At 31.4% G+C, this 13,744-nt stretch overlaps 1 protein-coding gene across 3 annotated transcripts in view; it reads right to left on the reverse strand.

The window, feature by feature from the left end:
* The window catches only part of LOC128888550 (uncharacterized), a 31,031-nt gene that overhangs the window by 11,434 nt on the left and 5,853 nt on the right, over positions 1 to 13,744 (reverse strand). For all 3 annotated transcript variants that reach the window (XM_054145512.1, XM_054145513.1, XM_054145514.1), the window contains exons 2-5: positions 6,979 to 7,240; positions 5,387 to 5,486; positions 4,207 to 4,327; positions 1,419 to 1,629 (exon numbers count right to left, since the gene is read on the reverse strand). In XM_054145512.1, the coding sequence (XP_054001487.1) occupies positions 1,419 to 1,629; positions 4,207 to 4,327; positions 5,387 to 5,486; positions 6,979 to 7,102 (556 nt within the window). In that variant the 5' untranslated portion in view covers positions 7,103 to 7,240. The remainder of the gene's footprint in view (positions 1 to 1,418; positions 1,630 to 4,206; positions 4,328 to 5,386; positions 5,487 to 6,978; positions 7,241 to 13,744) is intronic.

The raw sequence follows: 13,744 nt of genomic DNA on the forward strand, positions 1-13,744 counted from the left end.
TTCCATTTTATTTAAATGTAGCTTTGCGTTGTATGAATGCATTGTGTGATTTGTTTGACTTTTCATTCATCTCTAAAGTTGAAATACATATGAAATTGTGTAGTCATTGAGCACTATTAAATATTGTAAATGTAATTGTGAACTGAAAATTGGAAATTAGCGATTAAGAGGTTAGCCGCAGTCAGGAAAATGAAAAAGGACACTTTTTTGTGTATTCCTCTTTGGGTATTAAATAATACTTTTTATTAATGAAATTTAAATATATTATAAAGTATGTCTTAGAGAACAATAAAGAATTGTTGTTTTAAAAAAAGGTTAATTCATTTCGTCATAACAGCCGATGGCGTGAGCGATCACTTGAAAATGTTGATTTGCGGTAAGCAAGATTTCTCTAAACTGGTTTACCTGAAAACAAAAATAAAGGTAGATTTAGAAAATATATTAGACTAACGGGTTCCTGATCGAAGGATTTTTTATTTTCTTATATACTTTTCTTTTTACTCATTATTTAGTCAATTAATTTTATAGCTAAAATTAAACTTTAACTACAAATGTAAGCCATTTTGTTTTAAATTAATTTTTTCCAAAATCCTTTGATCGGAGACCCGTTAGACTAAAATATTTTTTTTTAAATCTCATTTTATTTTTGTTTTCACGTATACCAGTTTCGAGAAATCTTCCTCACCGCGAACCAACATTTTCAAGTGACCGCCCACGCCATCGGCTGTTATAACGAAATGAATTAACCTTTTTTTAAAGCAAACTTTTTCACAGTTCTTTAAGACGTACTTTGTAATATATTTAATTTCATTAATCAAAATTATTATTTAATATCTAAAAAAGACAAGAAAGTGTCCTTTTTTATCTTCCTAACTGTGTCTAACATAACTAAATAGCTAACCCTTACAGCCTTAGAATTGATAATTGAAAATTAAAATTGAAAATTCAGAGCTTAGAATTGAAAGCTCAGTCTAGAAAATTGATCATTGATCATTGAAAAATTAGAATTGAAAGTTCAGACTTGAAGATTGATTATTAAAAACTAGGCTTTTCTTTGAAAATTAATAATTGAAAAGTCAAAATTGAACGTTCAAAGTTTACAGTTGAAAGCTCAGACTCGAAAATTGATAATCGAACATGGAAAACTGAAAATTCAAAGCTGAGAATTGAAAGCTCAGACTTGAAGATTGATCATTGAAAGTTAAAAGTTGTGCTTATACTTAGTGAATAGAAAATCCATTTGATTGAAAAATTAGTTAAGTAACAATTTTTCTGACTTCTCTAGACAGGAATATTTCTTGATCTTTGTTGACGGAGTCAACTATTGATTGCACTTAGTTAAAGTTAATTGGTCTCGACCCTCAAAGTTCAAATATAATTGGACGTTCTCTTACGAGCCACTGTACAGTTATAATTACCAGCATGAGCATGCCAAAGGTGAGTTCCAGGCGCAGAAGCACGGAACTTGTACTGAAAAGTGGTGTAACTCGGTATAGGACATTGAGTGACCAATGGCGCGCCGTCCATATACGGCGATTCAATCTGAGTTTGTCCACGCCAATGTACCGCGGCTGCTTTACCCGGAAGTCGATTAATGACATCCACTACCAAGATGTCGTTTTCACAAACCTGGAAAGTGAAAAAACTTGTCCTCAGACGATGAAGTATCATGGACACATCTTGCTCACTAGCTACAACTTGTTTGGAAATATCTCCTATATACGACCTAGCCTTTTCTAATCTCGCTTAGTCACAAGACATTAACAACCTCATAGGTACGCTTATGATACGGAGGATTCATTCATGGCTATTTGATTTTTTAAATGATTATACTTAATGCTGACAAATGCAATTTATTTTTGAAAATTACATTGACAATTAAGGGAAAAATATACGTATGCGAATAACAAAAATTTATGAATGAATATTAATATTTAATATTAGAAAAATAATAAAGATGATATTTTAAATAAAAAATATCTACCTATGTTTAAATACATTTTATTTTTAACCGACTTCGAAAAGGAGGAGGTTTCTCAATTCGATACGTATATATGTATATATATATATATATATATATATTTTTTTTTTTTAAATGTTCGTTGACCGATTACGTTGTGACGGCTTGACCAATCGAAATGAAACCTCTTACATCTGATAGAGTATGCTTCCCAGGTGGTCCCATTATCAAGACATTTTGCGATTTCTCATTTTTTCCCTATTTTTTTATAAAAATCTGAAAAAATACTCCAAAACGGATGGACTATTCAAATTGAAACTTCTTGCATCTGGTAGAGCATCACTACCACTTAGTCCAATAATAATAATATTTGACCTTGGTTTATTTTTTATCACGTTATATCACTTTTATCGCAAAAAAGATTTCTTCAAGTATGTTCGGCATGAAATCGATTAAATCGATGAAATTGATGAAACCTCTTATATTTTGCTGCCGCACGTGTTTTTGCGATGGTAATTGCAAATTTGCAAAAATTTATGAATTTTTTTATTGTTTATAACTGTTGTTATTGCAAAATTCCTATTTTTGTATATAACTCGGCAGGTAGTTAACCGATCAAAGTTTTTCTTTAGCGAAAATGTTGTCCGAGACTTATTGTTAGTTGAGGAGATATTAATAGAAAACCCCGACCAATCAGAGCACGAGTATGCCGGTGGTGCGCCTGCGGCTGTCTAGCGCGTAGCCTACGCTACCGCGGGTGCTCCACCAGCATACTCGCTTTCTGATTGGTCGGGGTTTTCTGTTAAAATCTTCAACTAAGTCTCGGACAATATTTTCGCTAAAGAAAAAGTTGGTTCAAATCACATCCAGAACCACTCCTTTCAAGGACCTCTAACATTTTAGGGCACCCTGTATAGTGCTCATAATTATTGCTATTGCATGAAACCTATTAGTTATAAATTGCGACTAAAAAGCGTGAAATAAAATCATTTTTAGGTGAAAAATATTAAAATTACACTAAAAAGTATGAAATAATTTCTAGTTAATTTATATGAATACTCACCAGTTCTAGATATACTTCCTTAAAAGTATGAAATAATTTCTATCTCCTTTATATTACATAGACTTAAATAACCTTTTCATAGTCGGCGGAAAATTAAAAATTACCAAACTCGATTTAACTTTCTGTCGATGGGACAAAACATATGCCTTAAACTGTTATTATACATTTACACTATTCAATATCGCCACTAAATACTATCCCAAACCTACTCAGACAGTATTTTTATAGAGAGAATATATACATTAGAAGTAATCAATATTTCCACTCCCAGCCCCCGCAAAAAAGAATGCCCCAAATCTAGTCAGACAGTATTTTCGTGTAGATAGTATAGAGGGTGGTCCACGCAATTGTTTCATGTCATACCTCCGTTATTATTGCATTTACGAAAAGATGCCAAACGAGAAAGATAAATGGTTCGAAGAGCAGTTCATCTATAGGACTTTAAATTTTGTTTAGATGCAGCAGTGGATATGCAATTAACAATTGCATCATTTCTTTAAATAGAAATGCATATTGTGTTTCACACAGATCGATTCTTCTGTTCATTCTACGTAAAAAATGATTAGGGTACCATGGCAACAAAATTATTAGATCTCGAGATATTTTCAAGACAAGTCTTTATTGAAGAAGATGCTCAAAACGCTTAATGACTAGTAAGGTAAACACGCTTGTGAAGGTAAACACCCTTTCGACATTGGTATCATAACAGAAATTGATTTGTACGAGTAAACATTTCATCACGTATACCACGTATAGTATACATGTATAAATTAACAGCATTCAATTATAATATTACCGTCCTCACTAAAAACCCACTCAAGCAGGATTTAAAAATTGTTAATTTTGCACCGGCTGCGAAAAGGTTATTTCACATTATCTAATATAAAGGAAATAGAAATTATTTCGCACTTTTAAGCAATTATAACTAGAAAATATTTCATTCTTTTTAGTGCAGTTTTAATATTTTTTTCGAAGTCGGTTATATTTTTTATCTAAAAATTATTTTATTGAAAATATAATTAAAATAATACGTGAATGTAATCAAATTCATTTAGAAGCATAATGAAATGTCAAGTATTGTACACATATAAATGAAGAAAATTTTATTAGATCAACCCATCTTGAATATTTCTATTGTGCATTCGTTCAATTCTCTCATTTAATTATCTTACTCTCTAATTACCTGAATAATAGGGCCAGGTAATTGTCTATTGGCCGTCAGTATGCCGCGTTTCTGTCCATCGGCGGACACGCAATGATTGGCCAGACACGCCGTCTCGTTCTTCAGACAATCGCCACAAGATCTAAGTAAAAATGAGACAAGAAATACATTAGAACGTATCGCGATTCAAAGTGTGAACATTCGACCTAATGAAGTTGCGGCTAGTTGAGTAGTCTTCCGCGTTTCGGCTCGTTATGCAATTGCATAACGGTTGTTGCAACGGGTGCTCTCGACTGATGATTCCAACAGAAATTACTGAATATCTGACATGGTTATGCGATCGATCAACAGAACCCCTAGTTTTGCAAGTCACGGCGAAGAAAACGTTTCTCTTCTCGTTACGTAATACTTATTATTACTCAATTCGAGAGATTGACCTTTTACGCGTGTAAAATTCAATTCGAAGGAAAACGTGCTACTGTTTGTGAAAATTATACGACAATGCGATGTGAAAGCAATAAACGTGTTGGGAAAAAAATTCCCTTCGACGAATTGATCGTCATTGCGTAATTATTATTATTTATTACGTTTGCGACGTTAGCCTTTCATATGCGGAAAAGAGAGTTTAATGTGAAATTTACAGCCGATGTTGGCAAATAACAGTATAGTGTAAAAGTGTCAGATAGAACTAAAGAGACTTCACGATAAATTGCTTGAAAACTATTAAGACATTAAACATGTCGAAATTTGTAATACTTCAAAAACAGAATTTTATATGAAACGCTACAACTGCAATTTCTTTGGTTTTCACTTTTATTGGAATTTTTATTGCATGATTTCTAATAACTCTTCTAAATTCCTGTAAATTTATTAAATTTATTAAGTGTAATCATTATTTATTTTATTCAATTTCTAAAATTTCCTCAATGTAAACTTGTAAACTATTAGGAAATCAAACATGCTAACGAAACTTACTTGAAAAACGCAATTTAGTATTAAAGTTACAATTTCAATTTCTCTGGTTTTCATTTTCATTGGAATTTTTATGGCATAGACACACCTAAATTCTAATTACTTTCAAAAATTCCTGCATAAATGTACACTCACATCAAAATTACACTAAATTAAATTGAGATTGAATTCAAACTTTTAAGATTACAATTTTAATCAATATCAGTCCATATTAATTAGTTTGCCTTACTTGCTAAGAGATTGGAAGACCTCCAGGGTGAGTTTCACACGGCAAATCATGGGCCAGTCCAAATGATGACATGGTCGATCGCAGGACAGGAATATTTGCTCTATAAAAAAGCGGAACAGAAAAGGAAATCAATTAAATGAGGTCGATAGTGGTATCCAATTATTAGATACGCATTGAACAAGATATTATCTGAAAAAAGAATCGAAATTCAACAAGTTCTCGTCTTTAACATTTTTCTATTCGTTTTGTATCAATAATTTTACTTGTTGCTCGTACAGTGTTTAATGAACCGTGCTTGCGAGAAAGCTACTTTTAGTCGGAATTAGCGGAAGGATGTAGAAAGTTGAAGCAAAAACTCTTCTTCGATAACATTGATTTAACCTTGTATTTACAAGTGAAACATACGAAGCATCTCTGTAATAAACATTTCTGTAGAAATACCAATCGTACGTGAAAATAAACAAAACGATGACACACGGATTGGCAGATTAATGGCGAGTAATTGATTCCTAACTAGAACAGGCTAATGTAAATGCAATTTTCACTTGCAACCTCGTGATGGTATATTAAACTTCCCGCGGAGTTTTGTTTTCTAAATTTCTCTAGTAACTTATCGACAGGAACGGCTTTCAGCTTTCGATTCTTTTTTCTCTCACTCCTGCACTGTACTGAATTTGGATATGTTGCCTCCTAATTAGAACTCCTAAAAAACAGTACTTCGTTACTTGATCAAGATTAGATTATTCTTTCACTCTTAGTACAAATTTTGTATGGAATAAAGGACAATTGGCATTGCTAAATAATAACAACAATAATCCTAATTAGTATATTAGTATATAATTGATTTTCCAAAAAGAACTTTAGGATAAACAAAACTTCTACAATATGCAATGTAATTGTTTCAACTATCGTTAATATTTATTCAACCAAATATTATCTTTATTCTTGAAATTTTTAATAGAACCACTGTAGTGAAAACTTGTCATAAAGATCACTCATGGGACAATCTCCATAGCTCCGTGCAACAAAGATGGGCATAATTTGAATCGAACAATAGATAATTAACAAAACTAATCTATAATTTATTCGAAAGGTTTCATTAAATTAACACTCAAATTTTTATTTCTTTATTCAGAAATACTTAACTGTATAATGAAAATTCGAATGTCCATGCGTCGACCACCGCATACAAAATTGTTTCTCCATGATTATTTATTCGAATTTCGTATCCGAATACAAATTTTGCCCATCTCTAGGAATACTTCAGTAATCACGATTTGCATAAATATTTTTAATCCTTAAAGGTGATAGTCAAGCCTCAAAATCTTCGAAAAACCGTTCTCGAAATTTCTATATAGTTCAACAGCTGCAATTTTCATAAATCAATATTACATAATATCAACATATATAAGTGCACACAGATTTACTCGATTCAATGTAATTCACTTAATTATTATTTTTCAGACAAAATTAAACAAAAAATTAGCCAAACATCGAGCAATAATTTATTTGTTAAATTCGTTTGTTAATTCGTTGTCGATTTTTAGAATTCTAAGGCTTGAATCCCTTTAAATGTCGCGCGCTGAACTTACTGGGTCTGTAATTGTTAACATGCAAAAAAGTCGCCGCAGCAGCGATCATAAAGACGACTATGAGAAATCGTAGACCGTAGGTGGTCGGCGTCATTGTGCAATTTTCACGCTTAGAAGACTGCATCGCCTACCCAGCTTGTTATGCAACGATAACAGAAGGTGGCAGCATTCTTGGTACGACTGCTCGCAAGCAGTCCTCGGAAAATCTTAAGAGCAACGATCTCCGTTGCCCAGACTTCCGAGAATTACAATTCAGTTCCCCCTGTTCCATGAACGAAACATAGTAATTGTATTTTCAGGGGGTTAGTCTATACGAGCAAATATGTGAAGCATTTCAACCCTTTTGGTTGGGTCCCCTTCGTATACGAAAAGGTTTTCTAGAAAAAGTAGTTAGTACTGTGCAAAGTGTTGGAATTAATGCGACATCTTTACTCAGGTTCGATTTTTCGCTCAAGAAGAAATCTAAACGTTCTTTAGTTTAGTAGTTCAGTATCTCCATATTGATATTACGTTAAGAAAATTTTCAAGTAATAAAGTAAAATTACTCGTTACCTATTAGGTTTAGGGCTAATAAAGATCAATACTTTTTTATTTAGAATTCGATATTCTACCATATTTTTGTACAAAAAATGTATCACTCCATTTAAAAAACTGAAGGCCACCTTCATTTCTCAGAAAAGAGTATAAATACTAAAGGTTTATCTACCTGGTTACATTGCACATAAAAAACAGTATCACTCTTTCCTCTTTCAGTTTTTTGTCATGTGTACCATTTACGAGAAAAACCCTGGCTAGTAATAGCCTGAACACCCTGTATACAATTAATTTCTCATACAGTACTAAATGTATTTCTCTAGATAATCCCTAAGTATACGACCAGATTCCTAAGGGTTGAAAACGTTCTATATATTTGCTTGTATCGCCCGACAATTGAAATTATTCAATTAACCAGTATGAAACCACATGATTGTGAAACGCAACTACACGTTACGATGAGAAGAGTGCACGAAAAATCGTGCGACAGAAGCCATGATTGAGATGTCGAGGACGCGCGAGTCCAAATATATTATAATAATAAAAATTAGTATTCAATCGAACTCAGTATTTATCCTAGAAGTCCTAAAGTTGACAAGTTGGATAATATTCAAAAGGTCTTAGCTAGTTGTTGTGCCTTTTCGAGATTCTAAGTCTTCCCCCTCCCCTCATAGTTTAGAAATGATGTGTGACATAAGTGTTGATCCAAATCGAAAACCAAGAAAGTAACTCGATGAAAAGTCTATTTCTTAACGTCTATTTCTTAACGTTTCCGTCTTCAGGGTCCTCTTTAGGATGTCAACGCGTATAACAGATGTCAATAATTAAAAGAAATGAAAAGATTATTACTATTTACACGCGTATTTCTTCAGAATTCTATAATAGAGAACTCTAAGAGCACAATCATGCTTTCAGCAAATTACAGGTTTGTAAGTACCCAGGTTTGCTGTTTATTTATGTAAAGCTCTTGTACATTGAAATTCCAGACCCGGAACAAGTTATGTAATTCATTAGAGACACGATTCAGTTCTGTAACAGAATATTACAGACTTAGACGTGTCACCAGTAACGATACTTATCAAAATCACTTCTTTCAACGCTTGATCTACTCGTTAAAACAGTAATGTAATAGTTACAGTAACAGTACGTTGTTTATATTGAATAATGAATCATTAGATCGGTCGAGTTTTTTGTCATTTATTTTTTTATTATATTTATGTATTTATTAGATCACGTATTGCAATAAGTATTTAATGCATAAATATTAAATATGAATACAATATAATTTAATATAAAAATGGATATCATATGTGGATGTTCTCTTATTGTTCTGTGATTTATATTTACTTAAACATCACTAAAATGTAATTGTAAAATGCATAGAGTGATTGTACAACCTACTGCAGAATATGGACGCGTAGGATGACAGTGAACTATTATGTAACAATCGTTACATAACTTATCGTATTATAAATCGTTTATGGTTCCTATCAGACACGTACAAGTTGCCAAGTGTGAAGAAAATAGAAATATAAAATCAATGTGGATCCAGTCTTCAAAGAAATAATTAATACATTTATCGAAATAGAGAAATGCAATGAAAAAGAAATATATTTGCCTTAAAAAAAGATGAAAGGTTCGAGGAAGATATATAAACATATTCCTTAACAAATACCAAAGTTTCAACTTGATTCTAGTTTTCGTTCAGAATTTTGTTAATGTGCTTCCAGTCGAAATACTCTTTAAAATTCAATGAATAATCCTATTCGCTTAATTAATTTTATAATTCTCTAATTGCCTCTAACTAATAAAATCTGTTTAAAAATATACATAGTATATACAATAATGTGCTTGCAGTCAGAATAGACTTTAAATTTCAATCAATTTCAATAAATAATTTTGTTTAAAACAAAATATATATACACTATTAAAGTCGATGAAAAAACTTGTACTACTGTGAAGTTATTTATAGAATGCTACGTATTCGAGGTTTGTTGACAATATTTATTATTGCTCGACGGTGGGCCTGAATGAAAGTAATCTTTTATTGCACAGCTACCGAAAACATCATGTTAATGGTACCTAAACACTCGACTACAAACAGAATCCAAATTAGTTAGGCATTCATCGACCGAAATACTTTCTTAAATTTATATTGCCTTCGGTTTCAAGCATCTGCACCTCTGACGTCGGCATTGGTGAAAGTTAGTCCCGAAAAAAAGCGAAAGGAATTGCAGAGGTGAAGAGGAAAGTCGCGGCTCATCGATTTAAACTACCTATATGTGAAAAATGGTATAAATATCAATTTTTGAGCCATTGTTTTCTTTCTAAACAATTTAAAGATACATTCTAGTATAAGGGTCTTGAAAAAGAGGCTTCTTTGGAAATTAAAAAAAGAAAGACCATCAGTTATGTAATAATAAGTGATTTTTTATTTAACAATGCATATCTTGGAAAGTAAAATGAAAATTTGTTTTTATATCTCTTCTATCTATCTGTTTGAATTATTAAAAAGCAATGATATTTGAAACGTTGTCATATTTTTTTTAAATATTGCAGAAAAACATGTTCTTTTTGTTAGAAAATGTTAAATGTAAAATATGTTTATTAATCATAGACACTGTTTATTCTAGTAGTCACGATGACTACATGAATGGACGCTAAGAAAAAATTTGGTTTACTTTTTAAGATATCTATATATATTATTAAATACAAAATCATTTATTATTACTAGACTGCTTACCTTTATGTAAAATGAAATCTTTGCAGATGTACCTACAAAAATTGGACCTAGATAGGAATTTATTTTACTCTGCAAATATTATAATATAAAATTTACTTTAAATATTTTTTTTTATATTATTGTATTCTGTGTGCATTTTATAGTTTTTTGTAGATTCAAATTTCCTGTAAATGCATACAAATCCACAGTCTAATTATTACACTATAAATTTTCTTTTTTTAATTACTATAGAAGCCTACCTGAAATGTATGCTTAAAAAGCGAAGAAAAACTCATTTGAAGCATGAAACGAATCCTGAAGTACTCTTCTCTATCGAGTAGACAATGACAGCATTCATGATGCAACGTCTTAACGTAACGTTGGTAATTGTGACTGTAACCACTAAACCACATCCACACAGGCCAGTGACACTGACCAGGAAGTTTATTCATGCGATAATGAAATCGCATCGATGCTCTTACGTGAATTGAAAGAGTGCGTGTACAAATCTTGCAAGAATACAATTTAAATATCAATAATATGGTTGCCTTTCATGTTTGACAGATAAAAATCAGTTTTGTTGGTGAAAATGAATATGCTGTAGTACTTATAGGAATTGCACCACTCCTCTTATTAATACAAATGAGTTTTTAAAGTGAATAGAAACGTAATGAAAATTCTTTGAAATAATACAATTAAAAATTGTTGATCAACAGAAATATAGAAACTATAAATAGGGTCATGAATACTGAATAAAATATACTTAAGTATGTAAATTTTAAATAGAATTGAAATTGATTTGTGGAATATTATACTTTCATTGATAAACATTTTTCGTAATGAGAATTCTCTTAATTTCTCGTTTTCGAGAAAATAGAGTTTGAAAATTCTATCCAGCATGCGTGTATCGGACTGTCTCCTCAAGGCATTATTCGCTACAAGTTTCCTTTTGCTTACATGTTGTAATGTTGACTTTTCTAATGTTTACATTTTTTCTTCAAACATACGACTTTCTTCTACTTTTAGTCTGTTTCAATCAGTCAAGCTGTGAAAATGTCTACTTATAGTTAACTATACTAGGGTTAGCAACGGCGGAAATGCAACAGCAGCAGCTGAATATTGTAGGCAACAACTTCTAACTCCCAGAAATAAGTGAGAATTCTCTTCAGCTTAAGGAACAAATAATAAAGGCTTTTAATCAAATAAAGTGTCGAAGTTCATTGGGCTCAATTCATAACTCACTAATAAGACGAGCAATGATATGTACTCGTCAACAAGAACAGCACTTTGAACAGTTTATTCAATAATACTATTTAACGAACGTTAAAAATGTCAATAAAATTAATAAGTCCATACATTGCCATTTCTTATTTGTAATACACATCTAAACCACGTGTACTGGATGGAATTTTCAAACTCGATTTTCTCGAAAACGAAGCATCAAACGAAAAAATGTTATCCCTTTTTTCGATTTATATTTACATGTAGTATCACCCCCTGCTCAGTTGTACCACCCGTCCAGCCACACCCTGCATATAGTATTTCATCATCAATTGAATAGTCTACATTATGCAATTGTGCAGCAATGTGCAAATTACCGACTGGATTTAACATTTTCTATCCTTCTTTGAAGTAATCTGATTATAATCATCGCCCAGTCAAGTCAGTGATTAAAGACCATGGCTACTGAGTAATTAGTATATAGTAAAACATTAATCATCAAAGCAAATGTAATCGCCAGTCTTGAGCAACTCGCTGAAAGTTAACCTTGAAATAAGTACTCTTTTATTTACGATTGAATCAAGAAGTTACATAACCTAACCTAACCCAGATACGGTTAAACCATTAATCAACTCATCGCAAATTAATTACGCTATTGATTATGATTGAATAAATTATCTGATAGCAAAGAAGTCAAAGAGGGTAACAAAATTTGATATTATTTTTCATCAAATAACCAGAAATCACTGATTTATAATTGATTGACTGATTGAGTATTATTATGATTACTAAACTGCGGATCCTTATGCATTTATAGGAAATCGAAATGTTCAAGAACCTACAAAATGCAAACAATATGCAAGAATATAAAAAAGATTGAAAGTAAAGTTCGTGTTATAATATTTTCAGAATAAAATAAATTCCTATTTAGGTTCAATTTCTGTATGGACGTTCGCGAAGATTTTATTTTGCATAAAGATCCGCAGTCTAATGATTAGTTTTATTGATCAATTGCGAATTTCTTTCTTAAAATTTCTACATTCTTAAAACTTATTTCAATAAATATAGGTCTGCAAAGTAATCATATTCGAGATGTACACTTTCTTAGTCGATAAAATAATAATTGACATGATTATATATTACAATGATTGATAAATTAATATGTAATAAATAATTAATAATTACATTAATATATATATAACAACATATAACAACATTAATTCCACAATTGTATACAATATCAATGTTATGTCGAAAATAGATGACACACAAGGAAGCTCTTGATAAAAAACAACCTGTACGAGGAAGAGAGGTATCTTAGCAACTAACATAATTACCTTTAAAATCTCAAAATTAGATAGATTTTATCAAATTTTTGTGTAACTTCCGTAACACAAGATTTACGGAGATTTGTTATCAATAGACTGCGAATTTTAACCAATTATAGGAAATTTGAATGTGCAAGAAACTACAAACAGTATGTAGTATTATAAAAAAATATTGAAAGTAAAGTTCATATTATAATATTTGGAAAGTAAAAGAAATTCCTATTTAAGTTCAATCTTTACAAGCACGTCTGCAAGGATGTTATTTTGCATAAAAATCTGCAGTTTACTTACCAAATTTCTATTAGTGAAGTAATGCTTTAATAAGCGTAGTCGATTTACTAAAATTAATTAGAAGACTTAGGCAAAAATGAATTTAGATATATTCCTGTCTCTTTATATGGATAAAAGTACAAATATTTTTGTAGAACCTTGAAAATTTTAGAATATGTCAAAATAACCGTGTTCTGTAAATCTAACGTTAACACAGAAAAATTTACTCTTTTCCTCAGTGCCTCTAATAAATTATTCAAACGGCTACAGACACAACTGTGAATTAGTATTATTTAATATCACGTGTGAAAGTACCACTAATGATAATCGAAACGATAGATTCGAACGACCATTTTCTAATGAAGAGACATCACCATGATCCAAGCTATTAGTCAACCTGAACACCATAGTTTCTTCTACCCGCGATGATTCGCGTTTAGAATTCCTTAGAACTAATGATAATTTGTAGCCTTACGCCTATTCAAATGTAGAAATGAGAAACACGCGATGCTTATGTCGTTTTTACTATGTGTCAATCATGCACCACAACTAGACACGCGAACTAAAAAATTTACCTCGAATACGATTAGCATGCAAACGTATGAATGGTTATTCAAATTGGTTGCTTTTTGGCTCCTTTGATGGATTTCGTGCTTTTCTTCGGGTTGAATGAAAAGATAACGAAACGGAA

This window comes from Hylaeus anthracinus, unplaced genomic scaffold, assembly GCF_026225885.1.
Source record: "Hylaeus anthracinus isolate JK02 unplaced genomic scaffold, UHH_iyHylAnth1.0_haploid 11994, whole genome shotgun sequence".
In the NCBI taxonomy this organism is placed as follows: Eukaryota; Metazoa; Arthropoda; class Insecta; order Hymenoptera; family Colletidae; genus Hylaeus; species Hylaeus anthracinus.